The sequence below is a fragment of the Sorex fumeus genome, unplaced genomic scaffold, assembly GCF_029834395.1.
Source record: "Sorex fumeus unplaced genomic scaffold, SorFum_2.1 ptg000013l, whole genome shotgun sequence".
Lineage (NCBI taxonomy): Eukaryota > Metazoa > Chordata > Mammalia > Eulipotyphla > Soricidae > Sorex > Sorex fumeus.
The window spans coordinates 14,206,728-14,224,847 of NW_026606070.1; the positions used below are offsets into that span (position 1 = coordinate 14,206,728).

The 18,120-nt window shown below is 37.5% G+C and overlaps 1 protein-coding gene across 1 annotated transcript; it reads right to left on the minus strand.

The window, feature by feature from the left end:
- Positions 1 to 15,764: 15,764 nt before the first annotated feature.
- On the minus strand, positions 15,765 to 17,214 carry CXCL8 (C-X-C motif chemokine ligand 8). Its single transcript, XM_056111487.1, has 3 exons — positions 17,108 to 17,214; positions 16,308 to 16,443; positions 15,765 to 15,852 (listed from the first exon to the last, which is right to left on the minus strand). Exons 1-3 carry the CDS (start codon positions 17,169 to 17,171, stop codon positions 15,765 to 15,767), a joined length of 288 nt encoding a protein of 95 aa, XP_055967462.1. The 5' UTR covers positions 17,172 to 17,214.
- Positions 17,215 to 18,120: the final 906 nt, after the last annotated feature.

An 18,120-nucleotide genomic window follows, 5' to 3' on the forward strand; every position in this document is an offset into this window, starting at 1 on the left:
GGCATATCGAATACGTCACGGGGAGCTTGCCAGGCTCTGCCGTGTGGGCGAGATACTCTCGGTAGCTTGCTGGGCTCTCCGAGAGGGGCGGAGGAATCGAACTCGGGTCGGCCATGTTGGCTGTGTGCAAGGCAAATGCCCTACCGCTGTGCTATCGCTCATATTAATGTTTTAGGAATACATTGTTACTAGACTATACCCACCACCAGTGTACCAGCAGTACCATACCAAAATCTCTAGATCCTCTTTCATTAATACTCAACCATTGTTTATTTCCTTACTACATCTCTATTGTACTCCACATATGAATGAGATTATTAGGTATTTGTTGACTTACTTTCTCTGTATGATACCCTCCAGTTAAACTAAGTTGTAGCAAAATGTCAGATTTCATCCTTTCTATTTTCTGTAGCTGAAGATATTTATGATTTATGGGCTGGACCGATACCACAGCGGGTAGGGTGTTTACCTTGCACACGGCCGACCCAGGTCCAATTCCTCCTGGGTTCAATTCCTCCGACCCTCTCTGAGAGCCCGGCAAGCTACCAAGAGTATCATGTCCACACAGCAGAACCTGGCAAGTTCCCTGTGGCGTATTCAATATGCCAAAAACAGTGACAACAAGTCTCACAGTTTGCTCGAGCAAATCAATGAACAATGGGAGGACAGTGCTACAGTGACAGAGGATATTTATACCATAGTTTCTTTATCTACTCCAGTGTTGTCCACCATATGGTCTGTTTCCAGATATTGGTTAATATAAATAGTTCTGCAGTGAACGTAGGTATACAAATAGTTTTAATTAATGTTTTTTATGTACATGAATAAATGCTAGGCTTGGAATTGCTGGGCCAGATGGTAGCTCTATTCTTAAGTTTTGAGAAATCTCCACACTGTTTTCCTTGTACTCTGAATCAGACATTTCACCAAACAGTGAAAGTGTTCCTTATTCTTTTATTTTTTCCTTTTCTTTTCTTTTCCTTTTCTTTACTTTTCTTCTCTTTTGTTTTTGAGGAACACCCTACTATGCACGTGACTCATTTCTGTCTCTGCACTCAGTGATCACTCCTGGCAGGCTCAGGAGACAATATGGGGTGCTGAACCTGGGTTGGACTAATGCAAGGCAAGTGCCTTACTGCCATATTATCTCTCTGACCCTGAGTGTTCCTCTTTCACCACATCCCTGCCAATACTGGTCTACTGGTTGTCTCCAATCATTTTGATATATGCCATTCTCATCAGTGGAAGATAGCTCTTTGTCACTTTGATTTACATTTACCTAATAAACAATGAGGATGAATACTTTTTAATATGCTTGTTATTCAGAACTATTTATTTTTGGCAAAATGTCTGTTCATTTCATTTCTCCATTTTTGATGGAGTTATTTGACTTTTTTGCTGTTGAGTTTTGTGAATGCTGAAGCTTTGAACCAGGGTCCTTCTCAAGCAAGCAAGTACCTATCTCCAATACCATCTCTGCAGCCAAGGAGTGACAAAAATCTTCACAACTAAAGAAGTTCATGCCCAGTATGCAAACATGTTAAGAAGCATTAAATGGCCTCCCATAAAATGTAAAGAAATTGGGTACTGGGGATGGAAACAGGGTCACCCACTGTCACAGTCCTGTCACTATCCTCCCATTGTTAATCAGTTTGCTTGAGCGGGCCCAGTAACATCTCCATTGTGAGACTTTTTGTTACTGTTTTTGGCATATCGAATACGTCACAGGTAGCTTGCCAGGCTTTGCCATGTGGGCAAGATACACTGGGTAGCTTGCCGGGCTCTCTAAGAGGAGTGGAGGAATTGAACTCAGATCGGCCAGATAGGCCATATGCAAGGCAAATGCCCTACCCGCTGTGCTATCACTCCAGCCCGCACGTGAGGCAAATCTCTTATCCTTGTACTATCTCTTCTATATAATTCCCCATAGATCTTAAAGTTTGTCTCTGGGATCTTAATTTTACTGAAGAGTCTGTCTTAATCTTATTAACCTACAGTTTTGATTACTAAAACTTTAAAATATAATTGAAAGTCAGGAAATGCCTCTCATTTTTCTCCTCAATATTGCATTGACTATTCATGGAGTTGTACTACTCCATACAAATTTGAACAGTATTTGTTTCATGCCCATTAAAAATATCTATGACTGGGGCTGGACCAATAGCATAGTGGGTAGGGCATTTGCCTTGCACGTGGCCAACCCAAATTTGATTCCCAGCATACAATATGGGGGTCCCCTGAGCACTGTCTGGAGTAATTTCTGAGTGCAGAGCCAGGAGTAACCCCTGAGCATCGCTTGTTGTGACCAAAAAGCACTGTAGCACTGTAGCACTGTCCTCCTGTTGTTCATTGATTTGTTCGAGCTGGCCCAGTAACGTCTCCATCATGATACTTGTTGTTACTGTGTTTGGCATATTGAATATGTCACGGACCAAAAAGCAAATAAAAAAATCTGTGACTATATGAATTTTATCTTTTTTTATTTATGTGTTATGGTACATTGATATATATGTATATATATACATATATATATACATACATAATACATACACATAATTTTGTTTTGGGCTGGAGCCATAGCACAGCAGGTAAGGCATTTGCCTTGCACGCAGCCAACATGGCCGACCCAAGTTCGATTCCTCTGCCCCTCTCGGAGAGCCCGGCAAGCTACCGAGAGTATCTCGCCCTCACGGCAGAGCCTGGCAAGCTCCCCGTGACGTATTCGATATGCCAAACACAGTAACAACAAAGTCTCCAATGGAGACGTTACTGGGCCCGCTCGAGCAAATCGATGATCAACGGGAGGTTGATAATTATTAATATAATAATAATATAATAATAATTATTATTATTTAATTTTGTTTCAGGGTAGTGTTGGCCTCAAATAAATTGGAAGTATTTTCTTTATTCAACTTTTTCAAAGAATTTAAGAATAAGAAGTAGGTCCTCTGAATGTTTGGAAGAACTTACTAGTGAACTCATATTGACATGGAGTTTTGTTTGAAGGAAATTTGTAATTACTTTTAAAATTTCTGTTCTATAACTGATCTGTTCAAGTGTTCCACATCAACTTGATTCCGTTTGAAGAGTTTTAGGATTCTAAACATTTATCCATTTCTTCTATGTTTTCAAATTTCATGGCATAAAACTGTTCAGAGTTTTCTCATGACAGTGTTTTTGTACAATCTGTTGTAATTTTTTTGAAGCAAGGCAGTTTTTTGTTGAAACTTATTTAGAAAGAAATGATGGTAAATAGTGGTAAGTTCGTGTTCAAAAGAGAATACAGGCTTCCCCAGAGGGAAATAAAGAGAAAGCAAGCAAAGAAACACAGAGAAAGCAAGATTTGTTTTTAAGGGAGAACATGGATTTAAAGAGCAAACCTATATATTTTACTATCTAATCTTTGAGTTCTTATCCAAATTGTTAGATATTTATCTCTTTTTTCCCTTGTGTGTATAAGTAAGTTTGTTCATCTTATTTGTTCTCCTGTAAAACCAGTTCTTGGTTTTATTGATTTTTTGGTTTCTATATCATTGTTTTCTGCTCTAAATTTTCTAATTTCCTTACTATGCTTAATTTGGGCTATTTGTTATTCTTAATCTAGTATATTAAGATGTGTACTTAGGTTCTTTATTTGATACCTTTCTTGTTCCCTAATGAATGCTTACATTATTTGAACTTCATAGTGAGTTCAGTTTTCCAGTGTCATATATATCCTGGTAATTTATGCATTCATTTTTATTTGTTACGAAACCTTTTTGTTTCTTCCTTAAGTTTATCTTGACCTACTGGTACAATCATATATTGTTTAATTTTCAAGTATTCCAGTTTTGCCAGATTTCTGTTTTTGATTTATTTCTGCCTTCAAAATATTGTGTTCTAAACATGATTGCCACTCAATGCCTCTCTTGCAGACCACAGAACCGAAAAGGAGAGAGAGAGAACAAAAGGGAATCCCCTGCCACAGAGGCAGGGTGGAATGGGGGGTGGGGATGGGGAGTGGAAGGGATACTGGAACCCGTGGTGGTGGAAAATGGGCACTGGTGGAGGGATGAGGACTTGATCATTGTATAATTGAAACCCAAGCACAAAAATTTGTAAGTCTATAACTGTACCTCATGGTGTTTCACTAATTAAAAAGAAAAGGAAAATAATAAAAGGGTCTAAAAATAAATAAAAGAAACAGGAATAATTTCTAAAAAAATATTGTGGTCTGAGAAGATCCTAGATATGATTTCCAGCATCTTTATTTTTATAGTCTTGTACTTCAGCATATGATCTGTCTTCAACGATGTCCCAGGTGTACTGAAATAGAATGTATTTCAGGGCATAGAGAGCCCTGTACAGGTTTGACTAAACTACTTTTCCCATTTCTTCCTCTAAAGCCATTTTGCCTATTTTTTGTCTTGTAGGTATACACAGTGATGTGAGAGGGGCATTAAGACCTCTCAATACTGGGTCCAGAGTGATAGTACAGCAGGTAGGGCGTTTGCCTTGTATGCGGCAGACCTGAATTCAATCCTCAGTATCCCATATAGTTCTCCAAGCAGTGCCAGGAGAAATTCCTGAGTACAGAACTAGGATTAACCCCTGAGCACCTCTGGGTGTGACCCAAAAAGAAAAAAAAAAAATTCTCAATACTATTATGTTGCTGTCGATAACATTTTCTCAAGTTTTTATGAGTCGCTTTATATATTTTGATGATCCTTCACTTGGTGCATATACATTAATATAAGTCCTCTTGGTGTATAGTTTCTTTGACCATTATTTAATGTCCATTTAAGTCTTTTATAATCTTTTAAAATTTGAAGTATATGTTTTCTGATATGAATGTGGTCATCCTAACCTTCCTTTTAACAACTATTTGCCTCTTGACTTTTCAGGTGTGTCTCTTGTGAGCAGCAAAAGGCCGAACTCATCTATATGGCACTCTGTGCCTTTTGATCAAGGAGTTCAGTCTGTTGACATGAAGTGACATTAACTGAAATCAAGGAATTTATGGAATTTATTACCATGTTTTTTTGTATGGATTATGTATGGATTATTCAATCATTGTTTATTTTCTTTCCTTGTACTTTGACATCTGTCTTTAATGAAACAGTCAAGTTCAAGCTGCTTTTTCTTGCTTGTGTTCTTTATGTTTGTTCTCTGTGTATGCCTTGTGATTACCATGTAGTTTATCTCTGAAGTTCTGCACCAATATCTCCTCTGAACTTCAAAGCAAGTGAGTCTTTTGTGCATTGTACAAGATTTTATTCCACTTCTTTCCCCTACTTTAAGTTTTTATTATCTTACTATCCCCCAAGTAGAGTTTCTTTACCTTCTATAGGAGGCTATTTAATGCTCCTTACGGGGTTAGTTTAATGAGCATGACATTCCTGATATGTTTGTCTATAAATAGTTTTGTCACTCTTTGGGCTGGAAAGATAGTACAGAAGATAAGACACTTGCCTTGCAAGTGACTGACCCTAGTTAAATCCCTGGGCACCACATACAGTCCCCTCAGCACCTGAATGATCCCTGAGCTCAGCACTAGGAGGAAGCCCTGAGACCACCAAGTGTAGCTCCAAGATCACACTCTTAACAATTTTCCAATACACTCTTTCCATATATTGTGAGAATTCTAGCTAAGATCTTTATTATAAAAAATTGAAGTAGTCGATTTTCTGAAAAGAAGTAATGCATTTTTTTGCTAAATCTCCCATAACAAGAATAAAGCAATGGTCTCATTGAAGTGTTTTACTGATTTTTAAAAAATATAGTCTGTAATTGTTTGTCAAGGCTGCTATAACAAAGTGCTACCAATTGCGTGAATCGAACTATGGAAGTTTATTGTCTCATAGTCTAGAGGTTAGAAGCAGAAAATCTACCCACCAGCAGGATTGGTTTATTCAGAAGACTCTTCCACACCTCTGCCTAGCTTCTAGGAATTTTTATGGAAAGTTTTTGAAAGTTTTAGCTTATAGGGGCATCACATTTATCTCTGGATTTATCCTTAAGTTCAGTTTCCATGTGTGTGTATTCATTTTTCATCTTATACAAAGACACACATGATATTGAATTAGGTGCCCACTCTACTCGGCTATGACCTAATTGTCACTACTTACACCTATACAGCAGACCAATCTCCAAATAAATTCATATTCTAAGGGACTGGGAGTTTGAAACACTACATATGAATCTGGAAGAAAGTGAACAGAATTTAGTCCATAACATAAGCTAATACAATTTAATGCTATTTAGAAGATTTGTAAGTAAGGATAAATATGTAAAACTTACTTATTGCACCCATTTTCAACTGGCCCCCTGGCGCCGTGTAATCCCATCAACGGCCAAGATTCAGAGACTATAAAACCCAGCTACCGGAAGCGCGCAGCCACATTCGCGGCCGCGCGACATCTTATCATCTCATTCCTAGTTTAGACAAACTGGCAGGCTTCGGAATGTAACCTGCCCACACGACAGAGTCTGGCAAACTCCCCGTGGCGTACCCAATATGCCAAATACCAGTAACAATGAAGGGTCTCATTCTCCTAACCCTGAAAGAGCCTTGAATATGGCACTTTCTAAAAAAAAATCTCAGGGCTAGGACGAAGAGACGTTACTGGGGCCTGCTCGAGGCAATTGATGAATAACAGGATGGTTGTGTGATTGTGTGATTTCAAGGTAGAGGAAGGCAACTGTGTCAACTTAGCAATAAATAGGTCTGTTACTGGAGAAAACTTTGTGGAAGTTGTTTTACAGCTACTAGATGTAAGAGTATTCATGATGCCCTAATCTTTGTACTGTAAGTAATGTATAGGTCAGTAAAATCAAGAAAAAGGTAAAAATCTCAATGCTCTTTCTTTGTAATTACTTCCTCTGAATATCAATGAGTTTTCATAGAAATTACCACTAGTGTCAACTGTTCCCTCCATCAGTGTTCCCAATCTTTTCTAACAAAAACACATACTACCAACTCTCATCTCTTCTCTCTCTCCCTCCCTCTCTTTCTCTTCTCTCTTTCTCTCTCCATATAGACTCTATGTATTAGTGTGTCTCTATCTACTATCTCATTTATTTAGAAAATGTTGCATTTCATATACCCCAGAGGTGTTAATGGGTTACACCCAGAGATGCTTAGGACTTACTCCTGCATCTACACTTAGGCATCAATCCTGGTGATGCTCAGGGAACCAGATGGGGTGCCAGAGAATTCACTGGAGTATGCAAAGCAAACATCTTAGCCCCTGTTCCCAGACATAACCATTCAGTATATATTTGAAGAAGGAATAACAAGAGAGAAGCCAAGAATAGAAGGTGAAAAAAAAAGAAAGTAAAGAATAATAAAGAGGATAGAAGATTAGAAGACAATGGATGAAGAGGCATTAAGTAGATTGGCATTATCATGTTAGAAGAAAATCATTTTGAATTTAGTATATAGGCTTGTAGGATTTCATGACCCTCTGGCAAAGATGAGTATTAACAAATTATTTCTGAAGTGAATGTATCCAATTTTTTATATTGAAATCCTCACTGCCAGGTTTTAGGATTCTAAGAAATTAGTCTATGAGAATGAAGAGTTTATAAATGGTATTAGCAACCTCTTAAAAAGAGATTTAGAACTTGTTTGGGCTCTCTGTTTCCTGCCAAGTCATATCACAGGCCCTGAGTCAGGCACTGCAGACAGGATGAAAGCCTCACAACCTGGCAAGTTACCCATGATGTATTAGGTATGCCAAACACAGTAACAACAAAGTCTCCAATGGAGATGTTACTGGGCCCGCTCAAGCAAATCGATGAACAACGGGAGGACAGTGACAGTGGACAGTGATTTTAGCTTTGGGGTCACACCCAGAGATTCTCAGAAGTCATTCCTAGCAATGCTCAGAGGTTATGCAGTATGAGGAATGCAACCCAAATCTCCTACATGCAAAGCATGCATTTAATCAACTGAGCTATCTCTCCAGCACCTACTTCAAATTTTAAATAACTGGAGAAGATATAGATTAAAAAAACCACATGTACATAACTTACATAAAATCAATACTATATGTTGAAGACATTAAATTCTAATATAATTATTACTAATTCATCTCCATTTCAAGATAAAGAAAATAAAAATGAGGATTTTAGCAACCTGGGAAACGGAAAAATACTTCTTTAAAAAAAAATGCAATGCTAGAAAAGTCTTAAAAGTAGACCTCAGTCTGGGGGAGACGGCAGCTGGGATAGAGAAGGGATTCTAAGTCAATGATGGTTGGAGGGATCGTTTGGGATGGGAGATGTGTACTGAAAGTAGATAAAAGACCAAACATGATGGCCTCTCAGTATCTGTATTGCAAACCATAATACCCATAAGTAGAGAGAGAGTAAGAGGAAAATTGTCTGCCGGGGAAGTAGTGATACTTGGTGGTGGGGTAGGGATACTGGGGACATTGGTGGTAAAAAGATGTACACTGGTGGAGGGAAGGATGTTTGATCATTGTATGACTGAAACTCAAACATGAAAGTTTTGTAATTGTAGCTCTCTGTGATTCAGTAAAAAAAAAAGTGGACCTCAGAATCCTTTTCCAGTTAATGCAGTGCTATTTATGAGGATCTTGCGTACATAAGGTTTGTTTCTTTTAGTATCCAGATATATATTTGTAAATTTTATCAAAAATAACTCCAATTTACTAAGAAAAAATGTAATCATCTGTTTATGAAATATGACTAGCATATAAAGAAAAATCAAGTATGGAAAGTTGATGGGAGAATGACTCATGAATTTAATCTGCTGAGGCTGTTGGTGACCTAGAGAGCTGGACAAGAAGTTGTCACAGTGTGTTTTCAACAGGGATTCTGGGGATTACAGAGGCCTTAGCGGGGCAGGATGAATACCACTGGAAGCACAAGGCAAAAAGGAAACCTAGACAGAGATATTGACTTTACAAAAGACTATCTCATAAACATTTTGATTAGAAGAACAGTGAAATTATGAATGGAAAAGCATTTTGAGTAGCATGGGATGAAAGGCAGATCCATTATCTAGCTTGCAGGTAGTGGGAAGAACCATATCAGTAGGCCACATAATTAAAATCTGATCTAAATCATGTCCTATGAAACAAAATTTAGATGTATTAAGATTTTATCATAAGACCTGAACCATGCAACCTAACACAGCTATTAGAATGTTCTTCCAGATAAGTGTTTCTCATACGGCTCATATGAGATATGGCTTACAAAGACCCTATGGTCCATAATGATACTCCAAGGAGGACATGCGTAAAAACCACACAAATCAGAGGGGTGAGGGGGAAGGGGAACAACTGGTAAGATGAGGGCCACAGGAAGAAAATAAGATCAGAAGCAGTCCATGGTCGGGAAAGGATTGAGGAAGTTGCTCTAGATTTGTTAGAAGCAAATTTTGACTGGAAATGTCTATTTATTTTCCTGTGTAAATTTTATCTAAAAATAATTTTGGGGGTAAGGTTTTCTTTTATTTCAAAGGTCATTCACAAGATGCTGTATCCTTAGATTTTTTTCTGTTGTATAGATGAATGTGTTAAGTGTTTGGAATTCCCTTCTTACACTTAAAAGTCAGCTGAGCTACCCAGAAGTGTTGGTGAGTTGGTCAGTTTTTAACTTTTCACATTGGAGATATAAGTAGATTATCTGATAGCACTGGGTGACAGCAGATACACTATGCATATATATCTTTCTTATATATCGGTATTACACAAATGGTTCTTATTTCAGAAGCCGAGATGACAGGTAGGAGCAAGGAGAAGGAGAATATTGTGTATTGCTGGAACCTTGTGACAAAGTAAGTAGAAAGGAAGGAAAGCAAGCCAGCAGGTATGGCACTGAGGTTCCGGCCCTGATCCCCCTCAGCCTTCCACTCTTGCTGATGAAGGGCTAGGCTCATTGCTAGGACGCTGCTTTAAATCTATTGCAAATGTTACAAAGCCTTGGAACAAGAAAATATATTAGATTAATTTTTATCTCTGAGAACACAACTTTAGAAGGAAGTTTGCTTTCTCTATTCCTTAGATGTTTTTGACTCTTAAGAGCTATTTGGCATTTAAGAGTTCTTTGATCATTAAGTAGTCTTTTGGAGAATGTCTGATTACTTTATCTGTGATTTTTGTGGGAAAGAAGCTTTTAGTTGCTATGATTTATTGGAAAATTTCCTACTTAATGTGGGTAATCTCTGCAAATTCAGCAAACCTATGGTCATTTGCTGTCTGGTTGTCTTTTAAATGAGTATTGAGAAATCATTGTTTTCTTAAACTTTCTTTTGTTATTGCAGGGTTAATACAGTCTTAAGCAATTCTTTCTTGCTACACTATTACCACAGGCAAAAGGCAAACCATTTTTCTTTCTTTTTTCTAATGTATTCAGACATGTGTAGCCACAAAATAAAGAAAATATTGCATTAAAATTCTTTTTAATAAACATTGCTTATTGACCAAAATTTCAAGAGGAAAAGATTTTGCTTAGGTAACTGGAAGTATAACTCTATTTCTTGTTTTTTTTTAGAAAAAAAATCATAAAAAGGACTTGATTCCATATATTAAATACACACTCTACTACAGTATTTTTGCACCAATCCTAACTTCAGGTGAATAAATTATTATTATCTCTCCATGCCTTTTTTTTTTGATGGGTACGTGTCTACACATACAATTATGTCTTTACTTAGAGAAATTAGATTTGTAATTTGTCATCTCCTCAATAAGATAAAAGATAAAGAGAAATAGAGCTAATGTTCAAATATGTGTATATGACTGTACAAGTAATACCTGTGTTATTATATGTAATTTTACTATGATTGTTGAATAAAATAAAGCAAAAAAATTAAATTCAACAAGTGGACTGGATTTTCCTCACTGTTTCTCTCACCTTTTTCTCACTCATTTTTTCCTATTTGACTCATTTCTATAATGCTACATCTCCAATTTTATAATCTTGCTGCCTTTTCAGTGGATTACTTTGCTGGCAGAAGATGGTAACAATATAGAGGAGAAAATGAAGAAAAGCATTTGAATTTTTAAAAATAGCAGTAAAGATAAAATAAAGAAGTCAGTATGTTAGAGCATTCAGGGCTGAAGTGATAGCACAATGGGTAGGGCATTTGCCTTGCACACAGTCAACCCGGGTTCAATTCCCTGCATCCCATATGGTCCCCTGAGCACCGCCAGGAATAATTTCTGAGTGCAGAGCCAGGAGTAATCCCTGAGCATTGCCAGGTGCGACACAAAAAAACAAAATAAATAAATAAATAAATTTTAAAAAATATTAAAGCATTCATCATTAAAATTATCAAGATTCTTCAGCTCAGTGCAAATGTCTTCCGCATTGCTTTCAGATGTGTGCTTAACGGTGGGGGAGATTGCACTGAGGTCTGGAGCACACATCTTGCATATACAAGAACAGATCTCGATCTCTTGTACCATCGATCCCCCTGCCAAAGGAACATCTTGGTAAGGACCTGGCATGTCCCCTGTTCACCAATGTTGAGGTATTGCTGGTAATCCCCAGCACCGTTTTGCCAAAGCAACTTCTCATCACTAGTTTAAGCTCTGAACTGTCAGGCTGGGCCAACTATTGCCAGGGCTGGTCTCTGACTCCTCCCCACTATCCACAAATAAATGAAATAAAAACAAAGATGTATAATGTAGCATAAAACTTAGCATATCAAGAGGTTAAACAAAGTAAAACAAGGTTGGCAGTTCTTTGATGATTCAATCTCCAATGCATAAAAAAAAACGCTTGAAGATGAGATTTTTTAAAATATAAAAATGATAATAACAATAAAGAAAGTGACAGTTAATTGGAATCCACTTGGAGTTTTTAATCCCAAATCTAAGCATCTTGAGAGTATTTTATAACCCATTTGTCCTCTTCAGGTTATGCTGGTTTGACTTTGTGCCAAACTCCAAGTCCACTAACACCCTTCACCCCTCTACTCGAGTTTATAGATTCTGCTTATACATTATTATCTCCCCTGTCATCTCGGCTACTCTTCCCTCCACATCCTTCTTCCATTGGTGTGATGATCTGCTCATCTTTCAGACTCTAGCACAAATTTTGTCATAAAACTATGAGAGGTTCGATAACCCCTTGTTTTTTTGCTCTGAAGGACCCTGCTATATTTGTCCTATCAACATTTTATTAAAATTGTTTTTTAATAGTTAACATTGTGTATAGTCAACCTTAAGAGAGACTGCAAAAGGGGCTGAAGCGATAGCACAGCGGGTAGGGCATTTGCCTTGCACCCAACCAACATGGCCGACCCGGGTTCGATTCCCAGCATCCCATATGGTCCCCCGAGCACTGCCAAGAGTAATTCCTGAGTGCATGAGCCAGGAGTAACCCCTGAGCATTCCCGGGTGTGACCCAAAAAGAAAAAAAAAAGAGAGACTGCAAAAGTGGAGAGTTGAGCAACAGGAAATGTGTTGAACAAAGAAACTTAGTTTGCTGGCAGAATATGGTAATAATATAGAGGAGAAAATGAAGAAAAGCATTCGACCTTAAAAATAATAAGCAATAAAGATGAAATAAAGAAGCTTTTTTGTATGCACTGGTAAGCATTGATAATTTGGACTTCTTTGAAACTTATTTTTCATTGTTTCTAGACAATTTTTAATCATTATTATCTCAAATTCTTTTGTCTCTTTTCTGCTTATAAAATTATGACTGGACATTGATATGATTTTGTTTCTTGTCCTCCACATATTTTAGCTTCTTTTTTTCAATTTACTTTTATTTATTTATTTATTTATTTATTGCTTTTTGGGTCACACTCAGCGATGCTCAGGGGTTACTCCTGGCTTTGCACTCAGGAATCACTCTTGGTGGCTTGGTGGTGCTCGGGGGACCATATGGGATTCTGGGAATTGAACCCAGGTGGGCCACATGCAAGGCAAATACCCTATCTGCTGTGCTATTGCTCCGACCTCTCGATTTACTTTTTGACTTCTCTGATGTCAAGTCCAGAAAAAGCTCTTTGGTTTTATATCTGAGATTTCTAATTTCCAATTTTCCTTTCAGCTCTATCTAATTTGTGACAAAAAATAAAAGATATCCACTGAGTTCTTGCCATTTAATTATTATACTTTTACTCTAAAGAGTTTTATTTAATTTGTTTTCAAACAAGCTTGGTTGGGGACCAGGGTGACATTATAGTGGGTGGGGTATTTGCCTTGCATGCAGCTGAACCAGGTTAAATTCGTGGCATCCCATATGGTTCCTTGAGCACCACCAGGAGTAATTTCTGAGTGCAAATCCAGGAGTAACCCCTGAGCATTGCCAGGTATGACCCCCCCCAAACAACAAAACAATAATAAACAAATGATTGGCTTAGAATTTTATTTTAAAAGTCTTTACTTCCTATTTGATGGTTTTGCTTCCAGTATGCTGAGAAGCACTTTTAAAAGCATACCCTGATTCCCTCTTTCACTTTCCTTTCCTTCTTTCATGTCTTTCAGTTGTGTTAAACTATATGAAAACTTATCTTCCAATCACCCGGATTATTGAAAATCTGAAAGCAGCTTTATTAGAAAAATATGTATAAGGCGCAGTTGAGAAATTCCTCAACTCCTATTGAAGGGGCTATTATTTGCAAACCATCTCTGGAAAAGCATTTTATTTTATGACAAATATAAGCTTGAAATTTTGCATACATTTATGCTTTAAAAATCAAATAAGATTTTAATATACGCAAAGAGATAGCGATTACCCAATGAGATCATACCCAACAGTGCTCATCTCTCAGCTCTGTGCTCAGGGGTCACTCCCCAGGTGCTTGGGGACCATGTGGGGACAGGAATTGGACTCTAGTCTCCTGCAAGAAAAGCTTGTGTTCAGCCCATTGGACCTTCTCTCCAGGAACCCAACCCTCAATAAATTCCAAAACTACCAAAAAAAGACGAACACTTGATGACATAGGTAACAAATTTATTTTAAATGCTTTTTATTTCAATATTACAAAACAGTGAAATAATTCTCTTTGGTAACATAAAAAACATCTCAGAGTTGATAAATTAAGACTGTTAAAAACAAAATTTAAATAAAAACTACAGAATCTCTCTCTCTATAATACATTTTTACATGGCAAAAATTTACTGGCAGGACAATTAATATTGTTTTGTAAACTTTTGCTGTTTGCTGGCTCAATTACAATATCATATAATTATGCACTAGTACTAAAAAAGCATTCTTTTTCATCTGAAATAAGAATTAGTCAAATATCCCATTTCGGGGTTTAATTTTGCAAAATCTGGCAACCGATCAAAATATAGTAACCCAGAGCAAAATAGTCCTCTAAGATTTAATATGTAAAATAAATATAAGTCCACCCCCATCTGTCCTGTTATTCCCTACTGTCTTATTAACAGTGTTTCCTTTCCCAATTTTCCAAATTCACACCCCAAAATTATTATGTTTTATGTTTAAATTAGCGATAGCACAGTGGCAAGGCATTTGCCTTGCATGCAGCCGACCCAGGCCGACCCTGGTTTGACTCCTCCGCCTCTCTTGGAGAGCCGGGCAAGCTGCCGAATGTATCACACCCGCATAGCAAAGGCAGAGCCTGGCAAGCTACCCATGAGGTATTCGATATGCCCAAAGCAGTAAGAAGTCTCACAATGGAGACGTCACTTGTGCCTGCTTGAGCAAATCGATGAACATCAGAAGGACAGTGCTATACAATGCTATGTTTAAATAAATACATAAATAATAAATAGGTGAATAAGTTACATTTGAAGCCATGAAAAAAAAAACCCTAAATTATTTTTAGCCCTCACATTAGGATGTGTGGTACCTGATATTTTCTCTCCTGTTTGTGAATAAGGAATAAATCGAAGTACAAGGAAAAAGAGTCTCATAGATTCTGATCAGCATCCCCTCCATAGCACAGTTATATTTGAATTTTGGTAAAAATGAATTTTTTTAGTAAGTGTGTCCTAGATATTGGATAAGGTAATATACATGGAATATTGAAAAAAACTATCAATGATTTTATGAAAATTCATATTTAACTGGCATCCTGAACTTCTTTTGACAGCTGACCACAAGTTCCACACTGTACACAGACTGTTAAAATAGATTTGTTTGAAGTTTCATTGGCTTCTCTGTTAAAGAACTCTTGGAAAACATGGAGAATATTAGTTTTCTATGTCTTTCTTTTCAGCTCTGAAAATAAATTAAAAAAAAAACAAATTAAAATTAGCAATGCTCTACTAAAGATGCTATCATTCTTAAAAATATTTGACAGCAAATAAATGGCCTTAGATATTAATTGCTTTAAAATACCATATATATTCAGCTATGAATATGATAAGTTATCCCCAAACCAGGACAATTCTGATCATAAAAGATAACTATAGTAATGATCCAGGACAAAGGCACAAACCCAGACTTCCAAGTATAAACTTAGAAATGTGAGCTTCACAAATACATTTACTGCCGGTGAAAAGAGATAGCTGAAGCAGAACATTTGTAGTAGCACCAGGAAATGTGTAGACTGACTTTTGGACTATTTGTCTCAGGATAAATAATCTTTTCCTCTTTTCCCTTTGGGCTTCACCCAGCAGTGCTCAGGGTCGAACACTCTCAGCTTTGTGCTAGGAGCTCACTCCTGGCCCTGTCCAAGGACCAAGCAGTGCTGGGGACTAAACTCGGGCCTTCCACATGCCAGCATGTGTTTAGCTTCTTGAGTTGTTGTTATGGTCCAGAAATCCAGTTTTTAGGGACCGTTGGTCTCAGGATAAATGGACAATCTAAAAGGAAACAAAACCTCACCTCTTCAAAAATATCTGCGCAACCTTCTGCACCCACTTTTCCTTAGGATTCAGGCAGACTTCTTTATTTGAGGTGAGAATTACACTGAAACAAGAGAAATATGATTGAAATTAATATTAAGCAGGTTTTAGACTCCACTTTGCCACTCAAGTTCCTTAACTGTAGGCATTAAATGTAAGTTCAAGGTAGCGAGTCATGGACGATGCATATTTTAATTCCCGTACAAAGAAATTTTCCTTTCTGTTTTGCTCACTACTATATGACTAGTGTGTAGAATTTTCATTTTGGATATTCCCACCTTCTTAGGCTTGCTAAGGAAAAATATATGATCACATTTTATACTATAATTATTATTTTATTTTTTCTAGGTCACACCCAGCAGTGCTCAGGGCTTACTTCAGGCTCTGTTCTCAGGGATCATTCCTGGCAGTGCCCAAGGTACCATATGCAGAGTTGGGAGTCAACACAGGGTCAACCGGGCAAAGCCAGTGTCTTCCCTGCTATACTGTCTGGCCCTGGCCACTGTTTTAAGTACTTACATGATTTCTGAATGTGGGCAGTGAGGTCCACTCTCGATCACCCGCAGCTCTTTGATGTACTTGGGATGGAAAGGTTTGGAATGCGTCTCTATGCACTGGCATCGAAGTTCTCCATTAATTCTTAAAACTACGGCATCTGTGGAGGGAAAAAAGAATTGAGATTTGATTTCAAGAACCCCATTTCTAAGCACTTCCTCTTTCATTATAATATGACAATTTGATGAGTATGTGTTTAATAAACATCACATCTCTACCCAACTCTTTTTTGAAATTGAAAGCAGAGTATTCATCTGGCCAAACCATTTTTGACTGGCTAACAAAAAGATTTCATAATAGTCAAGAGGAAAAAAATGTAGAAATTATATACCATAAACATTTCGAGCTATATTTATTTCATAGGGGGCGGATCCCAAGATCTATATTCTTTCAGGCAGACTTTAAACCAAACAAAAATTTAAATTTTTCAAGAAAATGGAATAAAGTTGCCTGCGTAAACTTGCTCCATGTTATTGTGGATAAACGCAGTTTCTAATAAGATATAAGCTGACTCACACATCTGTATTAGATATATGAAAAAGGCTGATTATAAATAAGAGAAGCAGAATATCTTATTAATCAACCTTGATACTTTTCGAAGTGTCACAGATATAGTCTGCAAAACCGAAAATTTCAATTTCACATGAAATGACTAAAGTCTTCTTCCCCTGAACAAAAGGATGTTTGTTATCAAAGCCTTGAGGTGAATCCTGCTTTCTGAAGATTGAATACAGGTACGCCTTATAGCTCCATACGATGCTTACCTTCACATAGAACTGCAGAAAGCAGGAAAGCTGCCAGAAGTCCAGCAATCAATTTGGCAGTCATGTTCTCCAGTAGATTCTTTCCAACTTCTTACTGGCTCTTGTCCTAGAAGCTTGTGAGCTAGGCTGTCCTCTGGGACTTGTGCTGGATGGAGGAGCCTCGTGGCTTTTTATATTATCGCAACAGTAGAGAGCATGTGCACCCTCATTCTCCACTATTAGGTCAGAGGAAATTCCACAATATGTAACCACGCAGAACAGACCTGAGTCATCAGACACCTCTGTGGGTCTCGTGTCACGTTTTCATCATGATTAAACTTCTTTTTGATCTTTTCACAAGAACTGTTTTTTAAAGATTTTAGAAGGACATTGAGAAACATTTGCCTGAGTATGTTAAAGTCATTGTCAAATGTTCAAGTTTCTTAGTTTGATACATTTTATTCATTGCATTTCCCTTTCTTGATAAATAACTATATGCTATTGCTAGCACTCGTGGTGGCAGTTGTTAGAGTTAGCTCTTTTATGATTATTCTCTTATGGCCAATTGTTTCTTTAAGTAAATAACATGAGTAATGAGAGAGAGAATATTCTATTTAGCCTTTTTATTGGCAAGATAACTTATGAAAGGATCCCTTATGAGCACTATGGAAAATTTCCCAAAGCTATTACTGTTCTCAAGGATATACTACGGCTTTGCAGGAGAATTGGTTTCATGCATATGTTTACGAGAGTACAAAGGCACATATTTCATTTCAGTTCCACAATTGTTTATCAAGCGATTTCTGATAAGTGGGGATCTAGGCCTGGGTAAGACTAAGTGTGCATTCTTTTAAAATATGGTTGAAAACTAAAGCACAGGATCCAAACCACAACAACCAAACTTAAAAATGTGCCTCTCTGGGAGGCAGGCTGGGCTGGATGGTGGGAGGGAAGCTGGGGACAATGATGGAGTGAAGTTGACCCATTTTCCCCACCCCAGTTTCTCTGAGCCTCCCATTCTAGTCTCACACTCC

What these genes read in the sequence shown, in the direction of transcription:
- CXCL8 (XM_056111487.1), bottom strand. Translation starts at nt 17,171, where the DNA reads ATGACTGCCAAATTGATTGCTGGACTTCTGGCAGCTTTCCTGCTTTCT. An exon ending in TTCTGCAGTTCTATGTGAAG is followed by an intron (nt 16,444 to 17,107) that starts GTAAGCATCGTA and finishes TTCCCTCCACAG; the next exon opens with ATGCCGTAGTTTTAAGAATT. An exon ending in TGCCCACATTCAGAAATCAT is followed by an intron (nt 15,853 to 16,307) that starts GTAAGTACTTAA and finishes CTCTTGTTTCAG; the next exon opens with TGTAATTCTCACCTCAAATA.